Genomic DNA, 25581 nt, shown 5'->3' on the forward strand with positions numbered 1-25581 from the left:
CTTCACTGTCTTCTGAACACTATTCCCAAAACACTTCTAGTCTGTTCTCCTCCTGAGAAGTAGACTTTGGACCCCAAGCCAAATGGCTTTGCTCCACTTCCCTTGGATATATAATATGTCCAGCCTTCTCTTTACCATCATGTCATTCACTTCCAAGCTCTGTCTTGTCAGTGAACCTACACTGAGTGTACAAATATTTAATTCATGTTAGGTAGGTTGATTGATTTTACATTCAGCTTTCACCCAACAGAACTATCCCACGTAACCCAAGTTGAGCAACTGGACACCAGCCGGCCAGTACCTTATTAACCCAGGGCTGCTGGACATTATGGCTAGCCAATAGGGCACATACACTCCTCCCACCACCGTTAGCATGGGTCCATGGTGTAGGTCGGGTCCTCAACCCACTTATCACTGGCAAGTATTTGATGACATTAGTCAACACAACCAAATCACCTAGAGCCATATTTTTACGTCATTGAGTGGCTAACCCTGCCATGGTACACAGCTGTGATCCACGTTTTTATATGTTGAGGATATTGCACAAAACTGAGATGCCCAAAGAGGTTGGTCTATGTAACTCTTCCCGCTGTAAAGCACCATCTACAGTTTGCGCTGATGCACAATGCTTCATTCTTGAGTAAATCTGAGATGGAAATTTGGAAGTGGGAGAAACCTGCACAGACACAATGAGAACAGACATTGGCTTGAGGTCAAGATCAAACCTTGCATCTTGTGTATGGAAGGCAAAGACTTTATCCATTATGCCAACTCTACTCTTTGACCTACTCCATTTATTGCACTTCATTATACAGACTGACAGTATTGTCCCACTGTAGTCATCCCTCATTAGACCCATTATAGAATACAACGTCTCATTTGGCATGTACCTCTCAAGACATCTGCAACAACAGATTTACCTGCTGGATCTATAAGAAGATCTTCAGAACTGCAAAGAAGGCAATAGCTTGTACCTACCACTGTTTAAACCACTGTGTACAAAGTGAAAATGTCTGTTTTCTGCAACAGTAATGGAAAGCAGCACAGATAAATGCTGATATCATTTTACTGTTCCTTAAATGTGCAAACTAGTATGCCAGTAAGTTCTCCTTAAAGCCTTTTCTTAAATGCCATTAAACAATGATATGTCACTCAACATGCTGAGAAATCTGAATTCATTTTGTTAAGGTCTTCAGCTGCTACATCTCAGTATGTGCAGTGAAATATTACTAATATATTGTAGACTCTTACCCTACCAATGCAAGTCGTCAGAAATCATTTTGTTTAGTACTATTCAGATCACTGATTAGTATAATGCAACATAATATTTAAAAAAAACATAGTGGTCAGTTAAAGGCATGTCTAAATCTCAACAGCTAAATGAAAATGAGACTAACCTGTTATGACTGTGTTAACATGATCAAGAGGAGTAAAACTCATGTCATAAGGCTTTCCAATAAACACCCAAAAATGCAAAACAAATTATTATACGTTTTCAATAAGAATGGAGCCCAGTATATTAGGTTTCCAGTTCATGGTTGCATGGGATAAAAAATCAAATGGAAATCCTCTACAGCCAGATGTCTAAGCTGTTTACACTTATTACAGCTGCCTTACAATCTGCTGAACATACATACACAAATTATGTACAGAAGAAACAGATAAAGTCACATCACATATTCTGCTGTTTGATGGGTCTGACCTAAAAATGGTACAATTCATTAAATTATGTGACCTCAGTATAGACAGCAACACGGACCTCATAGGTTCATAGGTTGGTACTAGGCTATCGGCCCTAGGCTATACAAGCCTAGCCATAACAATTCCCTGGCTATTTCTTCCCACACTATTTATTTCCCTGGACCTCTGTCTAGCAGGGCAACTGACGTGATCCTCGGGGTGAATTTCCTTTCTCCCATCCAATCGTCAAGGTTCCTTTTGAAGAGGGCCAAAGAGGCACTCTGCTTGACATGTATGGCCAATCTATTCCAGAGTCTGGGGAGTCTCTGGGTTAGGAATATATCCCTCCAGCATGTTTTGTTTATTGTGATGACATAGTTTAGATCCCTGGAGCGTGTGGCTCTGAGGGATTGGGATTTATTTAAGTGTAGCATGTCCAACAGCTCTGGGTTTGACATGGCCTTGTATGTTAAGCAGAGATCGCCTATGAGTAGACGATATGTGACAGAGTATAGCTGGAGTTTTTTAAGGCAGTCAGCATAGGCCATCTGCTTTAGGCCTGTGATTCTTTTAGTGAGGTATTTCTGTGGCCTTTCCAGTTGTTGCAGATGTCTTGAGAGGTACATACCAAACGGGGCATTGTATTCTATAATGGGTCTAATGATGGATGAGTACAGTGGGACAATGACCTCCTTTTTTCTGGATAAAAACCCCTTAGTGATGAGGTGTGCCACATAGAAGGATTTCCTGACTGATGTGGTTATCGAAAGTGAGACCACTGTCCACCTGTGTCCCTAAGTCTCTTATCACACTTTCGGCGTTTAGTGTACTGCCACCTATATGGTAATTCATGGGTACATGTTTTTTCCCAAAGGGGATAACTATACATTTCTTGGCATTGAGCTTGAGCCCATGGCTCTGGCACCAATCATCTGTTTCTGTAAAGCCCTTTTGTAGAGTATCCACATCATTTGGGGATTCACTAATGGCTCCCAGTTTGCAGTCATCTGCAAACTTTGTTAGCCAGAGTCCCTTAGTGTTGGCCTGTACTTCAGAGAAGTACATGCCAAACAAGAGCGGTCCCAGGACTGAACCCTGAGGTACTCCACAAGTCACTTGTCTGGAGCTGGATTTGGAGTCAGCTACTTTTACAATGTGGGTTCTATCAGTAAGCCAGTTAGCAACCCATTGGGTGATGTAGGGATTAATGCCCAGCTTAGTAAGTTTATCTATGATTCCAGAGTGGGGGATGGTGTCAAAGCCCTTGGCAAGGTCTAGATAGGCTGTGTGAACCACCTTACCCTTGTCCATTGCTCTGGAGACTGATTTAAAGAAGTCAATCAGGTTCAGGAGACAAGATCGGCCCTTCACAAACCCAAACTGGGTGGGGTCCCGTGTTTGAAGGTTGCCAATGTCTTTGTTTATAAGTTCCATGATAATATGCTCCATGGCCTTGAAGATAAGGGTCATCAGACTGATGGGACGGTAGTTTCCAGGATCCAAGGTGGAGTGGGATAACTGTAACCCTGCGCCACTCAGTGGGCATGAAACCTGAGGTGAGGCTATGATTAAACATGACACTTAGGTGAGGTGCCAGTTCATGTTGTAGTTCATGTAGTACAGGCACCTCACCTAAGTGTCATGTAGTACACATCCCGGGCTGTGTACTACATGACACTTAGGTGAGGTGCCAGTTCATATTGTAGTTCATGTAGTACACAGCCCGGTTTGTCATCTGGTCCCATGGATGCTGTATTCTTAGCTTTGGAGAGTGCGTTTTTTACCTGTGTGGCCATTATTACCGGAATTTGGCAATCTTCCGGTATTGAGATGGGCCATTTATGGGGTGAGGGGGGGGGGTGAAGTTGGCACTGAATCGATCTGCCAGGATATTGGCAATATCCTTGGGATCAGTATATTTAATGCCATTCTGTTTTGGCTCAGAGCAGATCTGAGCATTGCCATTTAGATTCTTGACATAGTTATAGAATGCCTTGTGATTGTCTTTGGAATCTTTGGCAATTTTATTTTCATAACTAGCTTTGGAGGATTTTATGAGGGATCTCAGATTCTTACTAAGGCTGGTAAGGGAGTTTTTTGCAACCTGGGATTTTCCTCTTTTCTGCAACAGTTTCTTCCTTTTGTTGTAAAGTTTGTTTATGGCAGGGAACCACCAGATTGGCTTCCTTTTTTTGGATGAGAACATCTTGGTTCTATTTGAGATGGCAGGGTTCATGCATGAGTGGATGTGCTCGTACAGTGCCTTAGTGTAGGATTCAGCAGTTGAACTTTCAGTTCCCGTCTGCATGGGTGTCATCAAGTTTGTCACTTCTGACTTGAGTAGCATGAAGTTGGCTTTGGAGAAGTTTTTATGGAGGTTTCCTTACTGGGGGGTGGGGGTGGGATGTGGATGTTAAGGGTGATTAGCTTATGGTCAGACATGACTAATGAGGGGGTGACCATAGGTGTGGAGCATCGATTTCCCATGTTGGTAATGACCAGGTCTAGGATATTGGAGCCCCTGGTGGGACTATGGATTAGTTGATCCAGGGCGTTGGAATTTATAAATTCCAAGAACCACTGGGCAAAGGTGTTGGTACATGAGTAGTTTTCCCAGTTAATGGCAGGGTAGTTAAAATCACCCAGTATTAGGGTGTTTAGTTCTATCTTAATATTTTCCAGTATGTTTAGAAAGGTGTAGTGAGAATATTGGGGCATGGTGTGGGATCTGTAGCAAGCTACAATTTGGATTGCAGTCTTACATAGTGTTAGTTGAACCTGGAGAATTTCAGACGCATTGTGTTGAGCAACTAGCCTGGTGGTGTGAATATCCTTCGTGAATATGGACACTCCTCCACCTTTAGTGTTTCGTTCCTGGTTTGGTGGCCGAAAAGTGTGGTAAGAGTTGTAGCCTGGTATTGCAGGGGTGCTCTCTGGAGCCTTGAACCAGGTCTCAGTTACTGCACAGATATCAGTGTTCTCCATTTTTAGGAGTGCCTCGAGAGAGTGCATTTTGAGGTTTAGACTTCTAGCATTGAGTAGCATTACCTTCAGATTTTGCATGCTTGTACTGTTACAGTGGTGGTTTTGTCCTTTGAACTTTTCCTAAAAAAGGCACTATAGAGGTGGCAAGAGCCTTAGCCAGTAACCTGAATCCCAGGGGCGACAAGTGCAGACCACCTCTGGCAAAGCATCATGGTCTGTCGATCATTTTGTCCCAGGCAGACAGATACTGGATCCCCTTTGAATGACACCAGAAGCTTAGCCAATTGTTGAAGTCAGTCATTTTGTCCTCATATTGTGGTATCATTCTGGGCGAAGGCAGGATGCTACTCAGGGCTAGGGTCATACCTGCCTGGGCCACATGATCTGAGAGCTCTTCCATGTCTCTTTTCATGTATTCCAAGGAGGTACGTCTCAAGTCATTCACTCCAACATGGACAATGACACAGTCATATTTGTACTTGTTGTGGAGTGACTTGAGTGCATGTGTTATGTGGCGGATCCTGGCACTCGACAGGCAGCTGACTGTAATTTTCTCCTTTTTCAACCTGGTTAGTGGGACATCAGTGTGCCGGACTATAGAGTCACCTATGACTAAAGTGTTAGGTACGTTGTCTTGTCTTAGGGGCTGTTGCTGGGTGGCACACTGATGTTGTGAGCTATGTGACACTTTGGTTGTGATTGGTGTTTGTTTGCATTTCAGCTTCAGAGGTCCTTGTTGCTTGGGCAGGTTACAGTAAGGGCCTCTGCATATGTGGATTTAGTGTTGCTATATGTGGGTTTTGGTGGTGTGGGTTTAGAAGGGCTATGTGTTGCTTGAGGTGTAGGGTGGGTGTTAACCTTCTCCTCTTGGCTGTCTAGCACAATCTTGGGTGGAGAGAGCTTTGCTTCCATTTTGGCTATGTAAGTGCATCTCTTACAGGTTGTAGTGTTGGGTGGTAGGAGGAGAGGGTTGTCTGTGTACATGAGGCAATTGCTGCATTGCCCCAGTATGCCCAGATTCACCAGGTGGACAGGAGAAATCACCGGAAACTGACCCTTGGACATGCCTGGTATGGGGCTTTTTTTTTTTTTTTTTTGTAAAGTACAGGAACTGTTTTCCCTTACCTTAGCAAGGTACTTTGCAATTATAGGCTGTTTAGTGCCTACGATTAATTTGTCCTTATTAACGAGGCGAGTTGAGTGCTTGTAACAGTTTAATGTAGTATTTTATCTGGATCCCTTGGTCGAGTAAGTCATGGAAGCTGTTGTTTTCTTCCTTTTGTATGGGGGTCCTTGGTGTCAGGTGTTTAGGTTCAGCAGTGGAAATATTTTGGAGAGGAGCAACTTGATCTGAGGTTAGTTTGTCAGAACTAGGCGTTATGTGTAGAGGAAGTGGAGCTCAGGGTTGAAGTCTTTTGGTAATGGCCAGTGTTAGATCAAAGTCTGATGTGATAACCCACAGGTTGCAATGGACGGAAAGAAGCAAACTAGATCTATTGTTATAGTAAGTGTATAGCTTTTGTTTCTTTCACCCTGTCAGTTCATTAGCGATCATAATGCCCATCCCAAACTGAAAGAAGTGAGTTAAGGCTGGTCTAAATGTTTTTTTACATTGATGGAGGGGTTGTAGTGTTAACAGAAGGTTCCAGGGCAACAGTAGCCATACTCTACAGCTGCCTAGAATTTTGCAGAACATACCAGTATTTGCGTCATTTTTTTGCCCTGTTCTTCATAAAATTTTTGATTTTCTAGTAAATCACCAATAATTAGTCAGTCGATAATTTCAGACATTAGAGTTTCATATTTCTTATTGTTCTGAAAATTAACTTTGATGCAAGACCTGTTGTTCCATTAACTTCTTAAGTGAGCAATGGGAGTAGAAAAAGTTGACAGCAGTGAAAATAATGCCAAAAATCTTTCTAAATGCAACTGAGAAACTTGGCAAAGACCCACTCTTAAGTATAAACTGAAGACACAACCTAATCAAGATATTTTAGGGAAAAGGGCCACCGCCTGCAGCTCTTAAGACAAATTTGCATTTTTTACATTTGACTGTGGCTCTGCATATCACTGACCATCCAGTATATGAGCAGTGTAAAACATGGAGACAGTCTCTCCTGTTCTCTCTTGCCTCCCCCTCCTTTTGCCATTTACCTAGTTGCATTGCTAGTGTCTGTCAGTGCTCCACACTTCCCTTCTAATCTCCGCATTCCAATACTACCGTGATGTGATTGTTGATAGGACTGTTGATACTCCTTTATGTTCCATCCTCATCCTCCATGCTCTGCTCTTCCCTACCTAGACTAACTAATCCCAGTGTTTTTATTCCACCACTATCCCATCTTTGTCCTTTTATTACTTCCATGCTTTGCCCTACTAGCTCATACAGCCATTTGTGTTCCTTCATAATCTTCACAAATTCAGAAAAGCCAAAATGTAATCCACTTGTTGTTGCATTTGCAAATGTACAACTTGGATGTATGTCAAAAGTACTATAATTTTAAAGAAATAGCTACAATATTTGTATGAACTAACAGCTTCATTGTGCAGTAAGTATTAGAATGGAAGACAGCTTGCTTTCCATCCCTCCTTTACTTTTTCACTGCTCTGTGTCATACATTAAGTAGGACTGCCAGAACAGTACTGACTGGAGAAGATGACTGTTCAGTGTTGAAATCATTGAGCCTGATTGAATCGAATTGGCTTACACATTCACTAGGATGATGCATAAATGAGTCACAGATGTGTCATGTCATCTAATGGTCTGGTAACCAAATCTCCTTTTCAGTTGGTTAGCCAGATCGTGACATCTAAAAATGGAAGTCAAGCTTGAGTTCAACTGTGTGGCAATGTGTTTAAGTAGTTCTTTTTGTGGATATGAGTGAGTTTAACTAATTCATCTTTTCAAGCAGTAGGTCCTGTCTTCGGAAAAGATTTCATTTTAATGAGGATGTTTACCCATTAACCCACAGAACCTGCTAACTTGAATTTAATTTTTTTGAGGATGCTTAACTGTTTGTAGCTGGTTATGAATTTTGTGTTGTTTATCAGGTTACAGTTTGGGATGTGGTGCTTTCAGTACTGTATTTTAAATTCAGCCTAATTTTCTCTGTTTTTTAGTGCCTGTGCCTACAAATGTTACAGCAGTACTGTATGTTGGAATTTAGTTTTAAATGGAATTTCATTTTTGAATACACAGCAGTTGTGTCCTACATAGAAAGAATACAGTAGCTGTATAAATTGTAGAAAACATACAGCTGTGACTGCACGTACATGTTCACCACACAGTCTGGACAGTGACAATTTCATGTGGCTCTTCTTCCTTGACTAGTCTGGTGCTGTGGGTTTTGTGGTTGCGTAGTTCAAAAAGGATGCAGAGTCTCATCATAAAAATAAGTAAATAAATAAAAGAGAGGTTTTTGGCAGTCACTTCACAGGAATAAATCTATGGTACACACTAAGTGACAAAATGTTGCTGTAACTGCTCAATGAGAAGCCTGCTGACTACACCAACATATTCCTGGGGTCTACCTAGGGCTGTATTTATGTTAACAGTATGGTTATCTAGTATGGCAAAGCTCATCCTAGCGGATCTATAAAATCTCATGATGAATTTCAGTGAAGCAGACTATCACTTCACTTCCATCAACAGTTGTGTTATGCAGCTGCCTTATTTCATACAGCTGCATAAAACACCCAGGTAGTCTGGAATCCCTGCCCTGTAATTCATAGAAATATTTATTCTACCACCCCCTCTTGTGACATCAGTTGTTTGATGTAAAACTACAGCTAAGCAATCAATGGCAGTCTGGTTTGTGGAGCACAGTATTAATACAGTTAAGTATAGGCCTGAATATAGTAAATGACCATCACATGATTTAGTCCTAAACTTAAACTGTTAAGGCACTGAGACATCAGAAAACAGATGATCTTTACATCCATTTCCATACATTTACTTATCTGCCTTTGAGGAGCATATTTTAATGTGACCAGTGTATTTATATAACACCTGTTTCTAAAATGCTTCATGATGTTGCACCTTCAAGTCCAACTTTTGAAACTTCTGAAAATGCTATTTATTTTTTTCAGATGGTTTAACACAAGTTATACATTTGTATGCTAATTAAGAATAACACCGCTTAGCCATTTATTTCAAAAGAGATTTAATTTAAAACTTGTCTTGTTGCCATTTTATGGTTTCTACACTTTTGGTAGATCTTTTTGTATTTTCTTTTGCCATTTTTCTAGGACTTGGTGAAGGTACATAGGAGTCTGCTACAGGATCTTCGTGATGCCATTATGAATAGAACTGAACAGAAGCTTCACGATGTTTTTCTGTCCTATAAAGAAAGGTAAGATGCATGCTATACTTTGGATGACAAACTCTTTAAATGTAAAATTTCTGAAAAGCATCACAACAAATTTAAGAAAATGATTGTAAATTTTTCTAGTTTGTCTACATCTGTGGTTGAGAAAAGGATGCATTTGTCAGAGGTGAGTGGTCACAGTAATGTTTATGGATGGCGTCTCAAGAAAAATTAACAGAAGTAGAAAGATAACAGTTAAGTGTCATTACCAGGGTAAATCATTTGGGGAGGGTTCATTACTGTAGCCCCATGAATCAAAATATTTGTTTTTTACATTTTGTTTTTAGATTTTTGAAGATTGAGTTAGTCTAACTTTGCCAGTTACCTCTTTTTCAGAAGAGATCATACTGTCTAGGGATAATTTGGCCAGGGCAGTGGAGAAGTTCCTCTACTCTTTTCTGTATAATGAATAAAAGAATGTAATTTAGAATTAATAACCCATGTAGTATTCCTGACCTCATTACATTTGCATCGGGTGTTGAAGGTGATGGTACATTAGAAAAAGAGAGAGTAACTGTCATTTTTTTAAAGACAAAATATAGAGGAATACTGGATAGAACAGAAAAGAAAAAGAAGGAAAAGCAGCAGCATATTATAGGAAAATTAAGGAATTGAAAGTTATAAAAGAAGTAGTACTAGAAAACAGAAATGAATGGTATCATATCGTAATGAAAAATGTTGTTTGTATGTGTATGTATGTGTGTGTGTGTATATATATATATATATATATATATATATATATATATATATATATATATATATATATATATATATATATATATATATATATATATATATATATATATATATATATGCAATTTACTAATGATTCTGATTACTTTCTTGTGACTGAAAGTATATTATTATGTATGAAAGTATGTTATTATGTATTCATACAGTCTGATAATTATTTATTAACTGTATACCATTACTCCCCACTCTACGCTAATGTATGTATATCTCTTTCACTTTGTATCTGTTCTGTACAATATTTGATTACATGTGGAGCTACTCTCCCCGGGCCACCACTGAAAATGGGTTTCTAGCCCAGTGGACTTTCCCGGTCAACAAATGTAAATAAATAAATTTTATATATATATATATACATATATATATATATATATATATATATATATATATATATATATATATATGGGTCTATATTAGAACATCAAATGTTCTAAATAGCAAACACTGACATGAGCAAAAATGCAGGACCTCGAAATGTTATTGTGGGGGGCTGTGCCCACACACCCCCCACTAAATATATATTCCAACTCCGAGATCACACTACAGTGAAGAAAGGGAAAATACCCCGATCTTCACTGTACTGCAATAAAAAAAAAAAAAAAAACGTTGAGGTCCTGCATTTTTGCTCATGTCAGCCTTCGCTATTTAGAACATTCGATGTTTTAATATAGACCGATATATATATATATATATATATATATATATATATATATATATATAAAAAACACAAAATCCCGATGAAAAAATGTATAGAAACAATCCCCAAAGGAGCCAGCAGAATCTTCGTCAGCACTTTTGTAGCGTACACCAACCAAATCCTGGTTGTATAAACAAGATGTATCACAAATACACGAAAATGTAGTCACTGGTTTAATGCTCACTTCATTGACGTGTACCAACCAAGACCTCGTTGTATGGAAAATAAGTCCAAAAGCACTAAAATATGATCACTGGCATATAAATGTGAAGACTCCAAGCAAATAAATAAGTAAAAAACAGATTTATTTACGTAAGCGCTTTTTGACCGAAATTTTCAAATTAGATTTACATAAGGTTGATTTTTTGTGTCTTCTCTTGGAACTAGTTCTGGACAACAATGTGTTCTTGTTTAATAATGTCTGTTATAAGCAGGACAAAGGGGTGGCCATGGGCACGAGTTGTGCCAATAGTTATGCCAACATAGTCATGGCCACCTTTGAACTTAAACACATCATTGGCAATGCCCATATCAGATTCTTCAAGAGGTTTGTCGATGACTTGTTTTTTGTATGGGAAGGAACAGTAGAATCTTTGAATGACTTCCATCGGAAACTTAATCAGACTAGTACTTTTTTGAGATTTACTATGGAGTATTCCTTTCATAGTATCAACTATTTGGATGTTATTGTGTATAAAAAGGGAGGGCATGTTTGCACCCAAGTACATCGCAAACCATGTTACAAGCCCTCATATTTGCATAGACAAAGCATGCATAGTCCACATATTTTCACTAACATCATTAAAGGACAAGCAATGCGCTTGTCCAGGTTGTCTAGTTCAGAAGACCTCTTTCATGGAGAATTATCTCTATTAGAGGAAGGTTTGGTGAATCGAGGGTATCATACCAATGAAATTCGTAAAGTTTACATGAATATAGATCAACTTAGGGCAAATAGAGCACAACCATTCTTTTCTGAGCACTCTGGACTAGTATTGAGAGACTCATGTAGATCTAGGTATGAGTCATTTGTAATACCATATGGCAATAATGTACACCTAGCCATGCAAGCAGTAGCCAGTAATTGGAACATCCTGACGACAGATAAAAGAGTGAAGGAAATGGTTGGGATGAAACCTCATTTTACATTCAGTAACATGAATAGCTTAAAGAGACTTTTATGTCACAATTCTACACATCAATGCACATATAGTGTATCTCACTCAGGGTTACAGCGTACAAATAAATGTGGAACATGTCCCCAATGTCAGCACATTGATGAATCTCATTACTTTAAACATCCTGACACAGGCAAATTATGGGAAATCAGAGTGGATTCTGATTGTGCTTGCAGACATATTGTATATGTTGCACATTGTGTCCATTGTTTTTGTTTTTATGTAGGAAAGATGGACAGGTCATTGCGAGAGCGTATAAGGGACCACAAGTATTGTTTATCAAGGGGAGATGAATACAGTGCCCTGGCCAAGCACACTTTAAAATATGGAGCACAACACACTTTTTTATTTCAAGTGATGTATCAGCAAAGGATTTCCAATAGGCTCGGGGACATCACAAATAATACGGAAGAAGCTGAAGTAGGTTGGATACTAAGGTTGGGAGCCCACAGAGGAAGAGGTTTAAATGAGGTGGTTTCCCTGAAACCCTATTTGAAAAGTAGAAGACTTTTGCATTAGTTGTATATTATTATTCTTATGCATTTCTATTACCTATATATAGTCCTATGCATATAGGGATACACATTGAGCCAGTATTTAAGTTAGGTTATATGACATTTATGATTGTTTGTTTAAGTAATTAACAAGTATTATATTTTATTAGAAAAAGTGATTATGAATTGTTGCATTCTTGACATTTGTATATTTAGTTTTTAGTTATATATAGTGGCAGTATAAATTAGTGTTAGTCTATAGGGTGATAGTTTATATGATGTCAATGTAGTCAACTAGCATCAGATTCCATCAGAGAAAATGTGATCATGTTTGGTATATGTATTTTTAGATTTTTATCAAGCATAAGTATATTTAGCCACATACAGTGGCAGCAGAAGTTAGCGTTAGATCATAGGGTGACAGCTTACAGGACATCAATGCAATAAAAATAAGTGTTAGATTTTATAGAGAAAATGTGATTATGTTTGGCATATGTATTTTCATTTTTAGATTTTAATTAAGTATTAGTTATCATAGCATTTTAGCAAATAGAAAAATAGCACTTATTAGAGTCCCTAACAGACATGTTTTATTTATTTATTAAAGTAATGAATTTATCTTAGCGTAGCACTTTAAACAGATGTCCGTCTACCATTGGTTGGCGAACATGCTACATGTTTTTAAAAGTCTTTGCAGTTATGTTCTGGTTGTTTGTCTGATGAAGCGGCGACATAGAGCCGTGAAAGCGCTTATGTGAATAAACCTGTTTTTACTTATTTATCTGCCTGGAGTCTTCGCATTTATATGCCAGTGATCATATTTTAGTGCTTTTGGACTTATTTTCCATACAACGAGGTCTTGGTTGGTGCACGTCAATGAAGTGAGCACTAAACCAGTGACTACATTTTCGTGTATTTGTGATACATCTTGTTTATACAACCAGGATTTGGTTGGTGTACGCTACAAAAGTGCTGACGACGATTCTGCTGGCTCCTTTGGGGATTGTTTCTATATATATATATATATATATATATATATATATATATATATATATATTTATATGTATATATTCATTAGTTTAATTTTTTGGCTTAAGAAAAAAAAGGCAAAAAGGGGAAAAAAATGGCTGAAAGAGCAACAGAAATGACAATGTGTTCTTTTTGTTTTTTGTGTCAGTTAACTTTAAATTGTCTGTGAAAGGGTTAATAAATATGAATATGATGAAAGCAAATGGGATGTTTGTCAAGAGGAGGAAACTTAGAGACATTTTTGTAGAACCTCATAGAGTTGGAGAAAATGTAAGAAAATGTGGAGAAATGAAAATATTGAAACAGTAACTGTAGAAATGGTTTTATAAAGTGAATATAATGTAAAAGAATGTAATAGAAAATTGTTTGCCTGCGCATTTTTTTTTTTGCAGGAGACATAGTTTGTGTAAATATTTTAACTAATGATGTAATGAAGCATGAAAATATGCAAGCACATTTTTCTTTTGTATGAATAAAGGCTGACTACCCTTTTTAGATAATGTCATGGGATCTTTTGTATCCACATAAGCTATGACCAATTCATGTTGATAGAACCTTGGTTTAATGTCTCACCCAAAGGAATATGTAACATATCTTGGAAAATACTACAATAATATAGGGATAATTACTGTTGTGCAAGCTAAGTTGTAAGATTTAAATACAAAGCTCTAAAGTAATCACATTAGCTGGGTTTGCCCAATAATGACTTTATGTGATGGCATTGTGAATAGGTTCATAGTTTCATAGGTTCATAGGTTGATACTAGGCTATCTGCCCTAGGGCATTTATAAGCCTAGCCAGAGTGTGTTTGGCTTTCGCCACCCTTTTAGATTAGTTGACTGTGCCTCTGTATAGTAGGTCACAGACGATAGCCCTTTTAAGGTTAGTTTACTGTGCCTCTGTCGAGTAGGGACACAGAAGAGATCCCAGGGGTAAACCTACGATCTCCCATCCACTCGTCAAGATTTCTCTTGAAGAGGGTCATTGAGGGGCTCTGCCTAACATGGATTGGGATTTTGTTCCAGAGTGAGTGGAGCCTCTGGGATATGAATCTGTCCCTCCAGCATGTCCTATTTATTTCTGTGCTGAGGTTTAAGTCCCTGGAGCGTGTAGCTCTAAGGGATTTGGATTTCCTGAATTGGAGCATGTCCATTAATTCTGGTTTGGATATGGCTTTATATGTCAGGCACAGATCGCCTCTGAGTAGGTGGTAAGCAACTGAGTAGAGCTGGAGTTTCTTTATCCTAACTGTGTAGGGCATCTGTTTGAGTCCCTTGATCCTCTTGGTGAGGTACTTTTGGGGTCTTTGCAGTTGCTGCAGGTGTCGGGTAAGGTACATCCCAAATGGGGCACTGTATTCAGTTATGGGCCTGATGAGTAGAGGGGCACAATGACCTCTCTTGATCTAGATGTGAACCCTTTCGTGATAAGGTGGGCTATATAGAAGGTCTTTCTAACCACTTTGGCAACGTGATTGTCAAAGGAGAGATTGCTATCTACTTGGGTCCCCAAATCCCTAATTACTTCTTCCAGATTAATGGATTACCACCTATGTGGTAATTTGTGGGCACTTTGTTTTTCCCAAAGGGGATGACTATGCACTTTTTGGCATTTAGCTTTAGGTCACGGCTCTGGCACCAGTTATCTGTCTCTGTGAGACCCTTTTGGAGGATGCTTGTGTCAGTCGGCGAGTCGATTATGGCACCTAGTTTGCAGTCATCTGCGAACTTGGTCAGCCATAGTCCTCCCGTGTTAGCCTGTACCTCAGAGAAATATATTCCGAACAAGAGAGGTCCCAGGACTGAGTCTTGGGACCCCACTTGTAACTGGTTTAGACTCTGACATGGCACCTGCAATTCTGACCATGTGGGTTTTATCCCTGAGCCAGTTTGCAACCCATCTTGTGACATAGGGGTTGATATTTAAGCTGGTGAGCTTATTTATGATGCCCGAGTGGGGTATTGTGTCGAAGGGTTTTGCGAGGTAGGCTGTGTCGACTACCTTCCCTTCATCTATGGCCTTGGTGACTGTTTCAAAGAAGTCGACCAGGTTCAAGAGGCAAGATCTGCCCTTAACAAAGCCGAAGTGGGTAGGATCCAGTGTTTGGAGGTTCCCAATGTCTTTGTTTATGAGTTCCATGATGATACGCTCCATAGCTTTGCAGACCAGGCTAGTCAGGCTTATAGGGCGATAGTTTCCGGGGTCTGTTGTGGCACCACCTTTGTGGAGTGGGGCCACTGTTGCTGTACGCCATTCCTTGGGTACATATCCTGTAGTAAGGCCGAGACTGAACAGTGACTTTATGTGAGGGTTCAGTTCTTCTTGGAGCTCATGTAAGACGCAGCCCGGGACACCGTCCGGTCCCATTGATGCTGTGTTTTTTGCTTTGGAGAGGGCAGCTCTCACCTGTGCATCTGTGATGTCAGGGAGGCTATACTCTGTTGGGATAGACATTTTCTCTTTTGGGGGAAAGGGGGGGAGAAGTGTGCACTGAACCTGTCTACCAGGATGTTGGCTATGTCTGTGGGTTCAGTGTATTTTTTGTCATTTTGCACTAACTCAGAGCATATCTGGGAGTTGCCACCCAGGTTCCTGACATAACTAAAGAAGGCCTTTTGATTATCTTTAGCATCTTGTGCAATTTTTCTTTTGAAGCTGGCCTTAGATGATTTTATGAGGGATCGTAGTTTTTTGCTAGTACTGATCAGAGATGTCTTCCCTTTTTGGGATTTTGCACTATCATGTAGCAGCTTCCTCCTTCTGTTGTATAGCTTATTTATGGCTGGGGTCCACCAGACAGGTCTCCTGCCTTTGGAGGAGTGAGTCTTGGTTTTATTTGAGCACGATCCATGCATTCCTGTAGGTGTACATAGAATGCGTTTGTAAAGGATTCTGCGGTTTGGGCAGTATTTTCCACTGGCCCAGGGGCTGTGAAGGATTCCACCTTGGTTCTGAGAAGTGTGAAGTTTGCTTTTGAGAAGTTCTTCACCGTGGTTTCCTTGGCTGGGTGTGTGGATGGGATATGGATGTCCAGTGAGATTAATTTTTGGTCAGATCTTACCAATGAGGGGTATACCTCTGATATGGAACATAGAGTCCCCATGTTGGTGATGATCAGGTCCAATATGTTTTCCCCTCTTGTTAGAGTGGTGACCAGTTGTTCCATAGCATTTGAGTTTATAAATTCTAGGAACCATTGAGCGAGGGTGTTTGGGCTTGAGTAGTGCTCCCAGTCTATGTTTGGGTAGTTGATGTCACCCAATATAATGGTGTTTGGAGAGACCTTCATATTCTCCAGTGTTCTCAGGAAAGCCGAGTGGGGTTCCTGAGTTTGGGAGGGTAGTCTGTAGCAGGCTACAAACTGAAAGGCAGTTTTGCCCACTGTTAGTTGCACATGGATGATCTCCGATGCTTCGTGCAGTGCCACTAACCTGGAGATGTGGGTATCTTTGATGAATATGGATACTCCCCCTCCTTTTGTGGTTCGGTCTGACTTTTGGGGCCAGAAAGCATGGTATAAGGTATAACCTGGTAATGCTGGGGTGCTCACGGCAGCCTTGAATTAGGTTTCTGTTACTGCACAGATATTGATATTCTCCATACTGAGAAGAGCCTCGAGTGCGTGCATCTTGAGGTTTAGACTTCTGGCGTTGAGCAGCATTACCCTTAGTTTCTTTTTCCTTGTGTTGTCTATGGAGGTGGGTTTGTCTTTTGAGCCTTGCCTAAAAAAGGCACTATGGGGGTGGCAAGAGCCTTAGCCAGTATTTGAAATCCCAGGGGTGAAAGGTGCAAGCCGTCCCCTAGCGAAGCAACGTGGCTTGTCGAGCATGTCATCCCAGGCTGACAGACACTGGATCCCCTTTGAATGACACCAATACTTTAGCCGATTGTTAAAATTGATCATTTTGTCTTTATACTGTGGCATAATTCTTGGTGAGGATAAGATGCTACTCAAGGTCAGGGTCATATCAGCCTGGGCTACATGATCAGAGAGCTCCTCTATGTCTCTTTTCATGTAGTCCAGGGAGGTACGTCTCAGGTCATTCACACCAGCTTGGACAATGACATAGTCATATTTGTACTTGCTTTGGAGTGACCTGAGTGCTTGTGTTATTTGGCAGATCCTGGCACCTGACAGGCAGCTTACAGTGACCTTCTCCTTGTTCAGCCTGGTGAATGGGACGTCAGTGTGTCTGACAATAGAGTCCCCTATTACAAGTGTATTAGGTGTGTTGTTTAGCCTTAAGGGCTGTGACTGTGTGGCACATTGACTTTGTGAACTATGTGATATGTGGGTATTGTTGTGGGGTAGCGGTTGCTTGGATGTTTGCTTTGGAGGTCTCTGCTGCTTGGGCAGATTTTTATTTAGAGCCTCCGAGTATGTTTTTGTGTGTTTATCTGTTTGGTTTGCTGTTGCGATAGGTCTATGTGAGACTGGATTTATGGTGTGTGTGGTTACCATCTCCTCCTGACTGACTGCGCCAGTACTGGGTTGAGAGAGCTCAGCCTCCAGTTTGGCTATATAGTTGCATCTCTCACATATATTTGAGCTTGTTGGGAGGAGGAGAGGGTAGTCTGTGTACATAAGGCAGTTGTAACATTGCCTCAAGATTCCCAGATTCACCAGCTGGACTGGAGAGTAAACCCGAAACTGACTTTTGGACATGCCAGAATAGTATAAGGAACTACTTTATGACTGATCAAAAAGGACCAATAGGGAGCCAAGTCCTTAAAGCAAGTATAAGAGGGTGTAGTGCTTTAGTTTATTAGTGCTTACTTGTAAGATTAATTATACAAGCAACTGCAGGGCTTTGGAATGAAAATAGAGTGCTTACTTTGAGATTTAGAACAGTTCTAAGGGAAAAAGTGAAGGGCAGACTTTGTGGAGCCGGGAATACTTTAAACCCATTTAAGCTGCGCTGCAGATGCTACGCTAACCGCAAAATCGCGCAAAACCATGCAAATGCAGGTTTTAAAGCAGGGAAACTGAAAGAGATATGAATTGACCCAAAACGGCCAATAAGCTACTAGTTTTAGGGCTGAGACCACTCCTCCAGGGACAGATAGGCTGCTCAAAGGTCCCCACTCTCACTGGTGAACAGAGAAGCTTCTTCCTATCCAAGTAAGGATATGGGCAACACAGGAAACTAATGCACATTGAAGCCAGATTAGAGAGTACCACTCACTAAGTGCAAGTTATGGGAAATATCCTAATGGATTAAATACTGGGCGCTCTTGTTTTGGAATTGGTGAATACAAGATGTCCTTCAAGGATGCATCTGCAGTCATAACATATGGGTTGTCCTGCCTCAGGCAGCCCTTCGGTCGGCAGGATTCCAAAGTCTGGGTCTGGCCTCGGCTGATGTCGCACTTTCCCCGACGTCAGAGCGCCTGGGGTATAAAAGCATTAGCCGACGCCATTTTCCTCAGTCTTTCTTGCCGCGTGGTGCCCGAAGCAGAAGCTGCTCGCAAGTGCCGGTCGGTCAGATCCAGTGATTTCAGCTACCGAAGACTTCGAAAAAGCTAAGTACCCCATTGGGGACTCTTTCTTGCCTCAGCCGATGTCAGATAAAGTAAATAATTGTTTAATTTGTGGGAAAACAAATACCTCATAAGGATTTCCATTCCTACTGCCTTCCTTGCTTAGGCCCAGACCACGACGTATCGTCCTGTTCAGCCTGTGCTTCCTTCAACCGACGAACTCTTAGACGTTGGTCGGAGTTTGCAGAGGAATTTTTTGGGGCTAGTTTTGCATATAAAATGCCGTCGGAGACTCCAACATCACATTTGGTGAAAAAACGGAAGGACAAGGACCGACTCTCGCGGCCCGCGTTTCCGGCTGAAACCACGGTAAGGCCTACCGCGAGTGTCTCGGTTTCGGCCGAAACCGAGTCCTCAGAGATTCCTTCATCCGAATCCACTCAACCGACCACCGCAGCCCGGGAGGCACCGGCTGAGTCGGCTACCGAGCTACCTACCGAAATCAGTGTCCAGGATATGTCCGACACCATACCTTTGGACATATCTACTCCTGCACGTGGGGCAGCTAGGCCCCCTGCTTCCATGTCCATTAAGGCCTTCTCTAGGGCTAAAGCTGCTAAACTTTCTAAAGCTTTGCCTCCCAAGACTACCTCCCAGAGGCCTTCCTCTAGTTCTCAGATCCTCAGCCTTGCAGAGGACCTTATTTCTTTAATTAGAGGTTCACAACCTCACCCGGACAGGGCCTCTCACCCTCCACCAGACCAAAGGCCCAGGACTGAGCCCTCTGACCCACAATCTTCAGATGAGTCCACGGATGGATTTGAGTTGTCAGACCACCAGGAGGAGGCTTATTCGCCCTATGAGGATTCTGATGCTGAAGAATCTATCCCTTCGGCCTCCCCTCCTGAAGAGTTTTCCTTTGGTGAGACTCTACACTCCATGAGAAAGCATTTTCAATGGCAAGGTCAAGAATTCTCTGATTCTAGAAAAAGATTAAGGACCTTTTTACATTTGCCTCAGCATAGGTCCTTAGCTATACCTCCTGTTTTGAATGTAATTGATGATGTGTACAATGATGTCAGTACAGTCCCTGATACTCTCCCCCCAGCCCCTGCCAAACCTGATAGATACTACAGGGTCCCGGATTCTCATTTCCATCTGTATAAAGCCCATTCTGCAGACCCAGAAACTATTACTCTGGGCCCTAAAGGGGTTGCGGCTGCCACTGCCAAAAATCCTCTACCTTCTGAAAGAGAGTCTAGAGCTTTAGAGAGATTGGGAAAGAAGGTATATACTTCTGCAACTCTTTCCGTCAGGGCACTAAATTGTCAATTTCATATGATACAGTACCAAGAGTATTTGTTAGATGAACTGAATAAGAAGCTTTCTTCTCCTGAGCCCCTTGACCGTAAATCCCTTCAGGATTTGGTACACAACTCACAGCAGGTTAGTAATCATTTCTTAAAGTGTGGTTATGATGCATTGGAGGCTTCATTTAGGTCAGCTATGACTGGGGCAGTTATTCGTAGCATGCCTGGCTAAAGGAACAATCTTTGCCAGACCATGTTAAAGCTAAACTCCTGGATGCTCCAATGGAGAAACAAAATTTATTTGGCTCCTCTGCTCAGGAGGTCTTAAAAAAGTATGAAGAAAAGGCAAAATCTGTGCAAACAGTTAAGGATTTCCTGCAAGTACAACCACCGAGATTCAGCAGAAACTGGCCTACTAAGAATTGGTCCTTTCCAGACTCGGACAGAGCCCAGAGAGGCAGGAACAGACGCCCCAGAGGCAGAGGCCAATCTAGGGGCTCTTACAGAGGCCGTCAGTGGCAGCCTGCCAACCAGAGAGGTAGTGCAACAGCAGCAACAACAACTACTACACCAGGACAGGCTCAATGACTTTACTCTGATTCCGCCTACCAGGGCACAACTGGAAGCACCCTTGGGCGGAAAGCTTGCTTTATTCTCAAAAAATTGGCATTATATTACAAGGGACACATGGACACTGCAAATAATAGACAAAGGATACAGGTTCCACTTCCACACTTTGCCAAAAGAAACGGAATGCCAAACCTACCACCAAATCAGAGGGCAGAGGCTTTAAAGCAGATCAACAACTTGCTTCAAATGAAAGCTATAGAAAAGGTACCACTTTCAGAACAAGGCCAAGGATTTTACTCCAGACTATTCCTTGTACCAAGAAAAGAAAATCAATGGAGGCCTATTCTCAACCTGTCCGCACTGAATACTTACCTCATTGTGCCAAAATTCAAGATGCTGACCCTACAGCAACTTCTTCCCATGTTGGGCAAGGAGTCTTGGCTGGTGACTCTAGATCTCAAGGAGGCATACCTGCACGTCCCTATTTGACCAAACTGCAGAAGACACCTCAGATTTCTTGCAGGATCAGGGCATTATCAATTCTCAGCATTGCCCTTTGGCTTATCTACTGCACCCAGAGTATTCACGAAATGCCTGGCATCAGTAATTGCACACTGCAGACTTCAGGGGATTCAAATCTACCCATATCTGGACGACTGCCTTATACAAGCGGACAACAAGGTAAATTTGATGAAAGACTTGGCCTATGCCATCCACCTACTACAGGCATTGGGATACACAGTCAACATCCAAAAATCAAGACTGGTTCCATCCCAAAGGATAACCTTTTTGGGTGCGGATCTAGACACAACCACCCAAATGGCCTTTCTCACAGAAGAAAAACAAAAACAACTTCCGGATTACTTCATGAATCTGACAAGACAAACTCAGCTTACTGCAAGGAAAATCCTGCAGGCCCTGGGTTACATAGCATCCTGCATAATTCTGATACCACAGGCCAGGCTGCATATGAGAAAATTACAATGGTATCTAAGGAGTGTATGGTCTCAACACAGTCACAGTTTGGAAAATTGGATACCAATCATTCCTTGCCTTCAAAAGGATTTCCTGTGGTAGGCTCAGGCCTGCCAGTCCAACAGAGGGTTGCCTTTCAACAAACCAAAAACAAAACAAACCATCACCACGGACGCTTCAGACCGAGGATGGGGAGCACACATGGAGGGCAAATGTATCCAAGGCCTATGGTCTCAAGGACAGCTACACATGCACATAAACCAAAAGGAAATGCTGGCAGTGATGCATGCAATCGAGGCTTTCAAACCCTTCCTCCATCAAGGCCACCTGTTAATAAGGACAGACAACACCACGGTCATGTGGTACATAAACAAGCAGGGAGGCACACACTCCTACCCTCTATGCCGGCTGGCTATGAATCTATGGGAACTATGCCTGAAACTCAATATCCAACTGCAGTCCCAGTTCGTGCCAGGAAAGGAAAATACACTGGCAGACAGCTTAAGCAGAACTACCATGGATGCACACGAATGGATGCTGCACCCAGACATCTTCCAACTCATAACAAAGGCATGGGGAACGCCCAGATAGATCTGTTCGCCTCCCCCCTCAACCATCAACTGAAGACATTCTGCTCAAGGACATACCACCCACAAGCTTGGAGGGTGGACTCTCTCTCTTTCAGCTGGAAAGCTCTAAAAGTATACGCCTTCCCACCTCTACCTTTAATGTACAAGGTTCTACTGAAGATCAGGGAGGAACAGCCCAGAGTGATTCTGATAGCTCCAGACTGGCCAAGGCAACACTGGTATCCACTTTTGAGGAGCATGTCAAAGGAAAAACCATGGCCTCTCCGCCTATGGCCTCTTCTTCTGACGCAGAACAATTTCAAAATCATGCATCCCAACTTAAAAACATTGCAGCTAACTGCCTGGAAAATTCCTTAAATCCAAAACAAAATGTTTTATCACAGATAGTGAAGGACATTATCATGGAAGCTCGCCGCCCTTCCACAAGGAAGACATACTCAGCTAAATGGAAAAGATTTCTCATTTGGAACACATCAAAAGGCTTAGATGTGACAGTGGCAAGCATGACACATATTCTGGAATACTTAGCAGAACTGTTCCACAATGGCCTTTCCTATTCTTCCATTAAGATTCATGCCTCAGCAATTTCAGCAGAATACAATGTGGATCCACCTATCTTCTCACACCCTCTTCTCAGGCAATTTCTGAGAGGGATCAAAAATATCAAACCTCCGAGAAAACCCCCTTTACCTGCTTGGAATCTCAACTTTGTCTTGGAGAAACTAACACTTCCTCCCTTTGAACCAGCAGCATCAGCGGATCTACAGTTTCTGTCTTGGAAAACTGCATTCCTTCTGGCAATAACTTCAGCAAGAAGAGTATCTGAGTTACAAGCATTAATGGCAGTGCAGCTATTTCTTATCTTCCATCAGGACAGAGTTACACTAAGAACTAATCCTACTTTTATGCCAAAGGTGGTATCTAGGGTATACTTGAACCAAGCTATTCACTTGCCTACATTCTTCCCAAATCCACAGAATAGAGGAGAAAAACTTCTGCACACCCTGGATATACACAGACAACTATGCTACTACTTGGACAGAACTAAAAGTAGCAGAAAAACTGACCAACTATTTGTAGCATATGCTGCTGGGGTGCAAGGAAAAGCAATTTCCAAACAGACAATTTCAAAATGGATAGGAAATTGCATTCAATTTTGTTACTCCTTTCATGGAAAGTCAGTTCCTGCAAACATCAGGCCTCATTCCACAAGGGCCACGACCACCACTACAGCCTTCCTACGAGGGGTGGCTACCAAGGACATTTTAGAAGCTACTACTCGGAGCTCCGTGCATACATTTACCAAACATTACAATCTACCTTTATACTCCAGATCCAGAGCAAGCTTTGCTACTGCAGTCCTGCAGGGAATCTTAACTACACCATCTTTTTCTTAGTACCTCCTCCCCCAGTTTGGCTATGGTATTCTACCCATATGTTATGACTGCAGATGCATCCTTGAAGGACATAGTACAGTTTTGTACCTACCATAAATGTAGCTGTCCGATAGGTATGCATCTGCAGTCAGGTTTACCCTCCCTCCTACCCCTCTGTGGTATTCCTAGGGTGCTTACCCCTCTTTTAGCTAGCTGGGGGAATCTATTATGGTGTATTTGTTTGTATATACGTGTATTTCTATATAATTTTGCAAATGTTTGGAATTCTATTGCATTTATCCAAATTTAGCCTTCCTAGAGGGCACCTGGCATCTGGGGCAAGAAAAACTGAGGAAAATGGCGTCGGCTGATGCTTTTATACCCCAGGCTCTGGCGCGGGAAAGTGCGACATCAGCCGATGCCAGACCCAGACTTTGGAATCCGGCCGACCGAAGGGCTGCCTGAGGCAGGACAACCCATATGTTATGACTGCAGATGCATACCTATTGGACATCTACATTTATGGTAGGTACAAAACTGTACTTTTTCTCCTTATATCGGTACAGAAGACAGGCTTTAGCATTTTGTACAAAGTGTTCAATCACGTTTCTCCTCAGTATTTCCTTATCATTTCTGTCTAAAAACATGATTTGCTTCTTTCCATGTTTTTTTTCCTTCTGTTTTGGGCAGTAGCTGTATTTCTTCATCAGATTTTCCAGGAAAGGGGATTTCCTTGCATCTTTGGGTCAACCTATCCACAGACTGCTTATAATTGTTCAGCAAAATACAGGCGTTTAAGTGATACACATTGAACAGGTAACCTCAGAAATGGTTTCTTTACCAGGCATGTTGTTTTCTATACCATTTTGAAATTTGTAGTTTGTCCGAACTATAAAAAAGGTTCTGGTTGCATTTTTAGTCATATTTAATACCAAGCTGACTACTTTTTTAGAGGTGAGGTTACGAAGTTACGTAGTTGTACTATTAAAGCTTCTTTATTTAGAATAACCACACACCAGAATTCAGTGTTATAGATGTCTGCCTGCCACCCTGGGGATGTGGTAGACAAAGCACTTAGAGCTCAGTATTTAAGAACTAAATATATATGTTCATATCCTATGGTTCTGTGGTCATGGATAGCATAATGTCATGGATGTTATAGCTTCAAGACATAATGCTTAAAGGCTGAAGAATAGGTTCATAGGTTCATAGGTAGGTACTAGGCTATCAGCCCTGGGGCCTATACAAGCCCAGCCAAAAAGGTACCCTGGCTTTTGCCACCTAAGAAAATTATTTTCCTGTGCCACTGTCGAGCAGATTTCTTTAAGTGGAGCATGTCCAACAGCTCTGGGTTTGACATAGCTTTGTATATTGGGCAGAGATCACCTCTGAGTAGGCGATATGCGATGGAGTAAAGCTGGGGTTTTTTGAGACGGTCTGCGTAGGGCATCTGTTTGAGGCTGGTAATCCTCTTTGTGAGGTATTTCTGCTGCCTTTCCAGTTGTTGTAGATGTCTTGTGAGGTACATACCAAAAGGGGCATTGTACTCTCTAATGGGTCTAATGAGTGATGAGTAGAGGGGAACAATGACTTATTTTTTTCTGGATGAGAAACCTTTTGTGATGAGGTGTGCCACATAGAAGGATTTCCTGACTACTGTGGCGATGTGATTATCAAAGGAGAGACTACTGTCCACCTGTGTCCCAAGGTCTCTTATCACACTTTCAATGTTAAGTATACTACCGCCTATGTTGTAATTCACGGGTACAGAGTTTTTACCAAAGGGGATGACAATGCACTTTTTGGCATTGAGCTTGAGGCCATGGCTTTGACACCAGGCATCTGTCTCAGTGAGGCCCTTTTGTAGGATGTCCACATTGTTAGAAGTTTCGATTATGGCTCCTAGTTTGCAGTCATCTGCAAACTTTGTTAGCCAAAGACTTTCTGTGCTAGCCTCTACTTCAGAAAAGTAGATACCAAACAGGAGAGGACCCAGGACTGAACCCTGTTTTACTCCACTTGTCACTGGTCTGAAGTCAGATTTGGAGTCTGCTACTTTCACAGTGTGGGTTCTGTCAGTGAGCCAGTTGGTAACCCAT

General features: G+C 41.5%; 1 protein-coding gene across 3 annotated transcripts in view; it reads left to right on the top strand.

Moving 5' to 3' along the window:
* VAV3 (vav guanine nucleotide exchange factor 3) overlaps positions 1-25581 on the top strand; it is a 2320370-nt gene that overhangs the window by 1106160 nt on the left and 1188629 nt on the right. For all 3 annotated transcript variants that reach the window (XM_044086042.1, XM_044086044.1, XM_044086043.1), the window contains exon 8: positions 8914-9017. In XM_044086042.1, coding sequence (XP_043941977.1) covers positions 8914-9017 — 104 coding nt within the window. The remainder of the gene's footprint in view (positions 1-8913; positions 9018-25581) is intronic.

The sequence above is a fragment of the Protopterus annectens genome, chromosome 10.part0, assembly GCF_019279795.1.
Source record: "Protopterus annectens isolate FY-2018-M chromosome 10.part0, PAN1.0, whole genome shotgun sequence".
NCBI classification, from domain to species: domain Eukaryota; kingdom Metazoa; phylum Chordata; order Ceratodontiformes; family Protopteridae; genus Protopterus; species Protopterus annectens.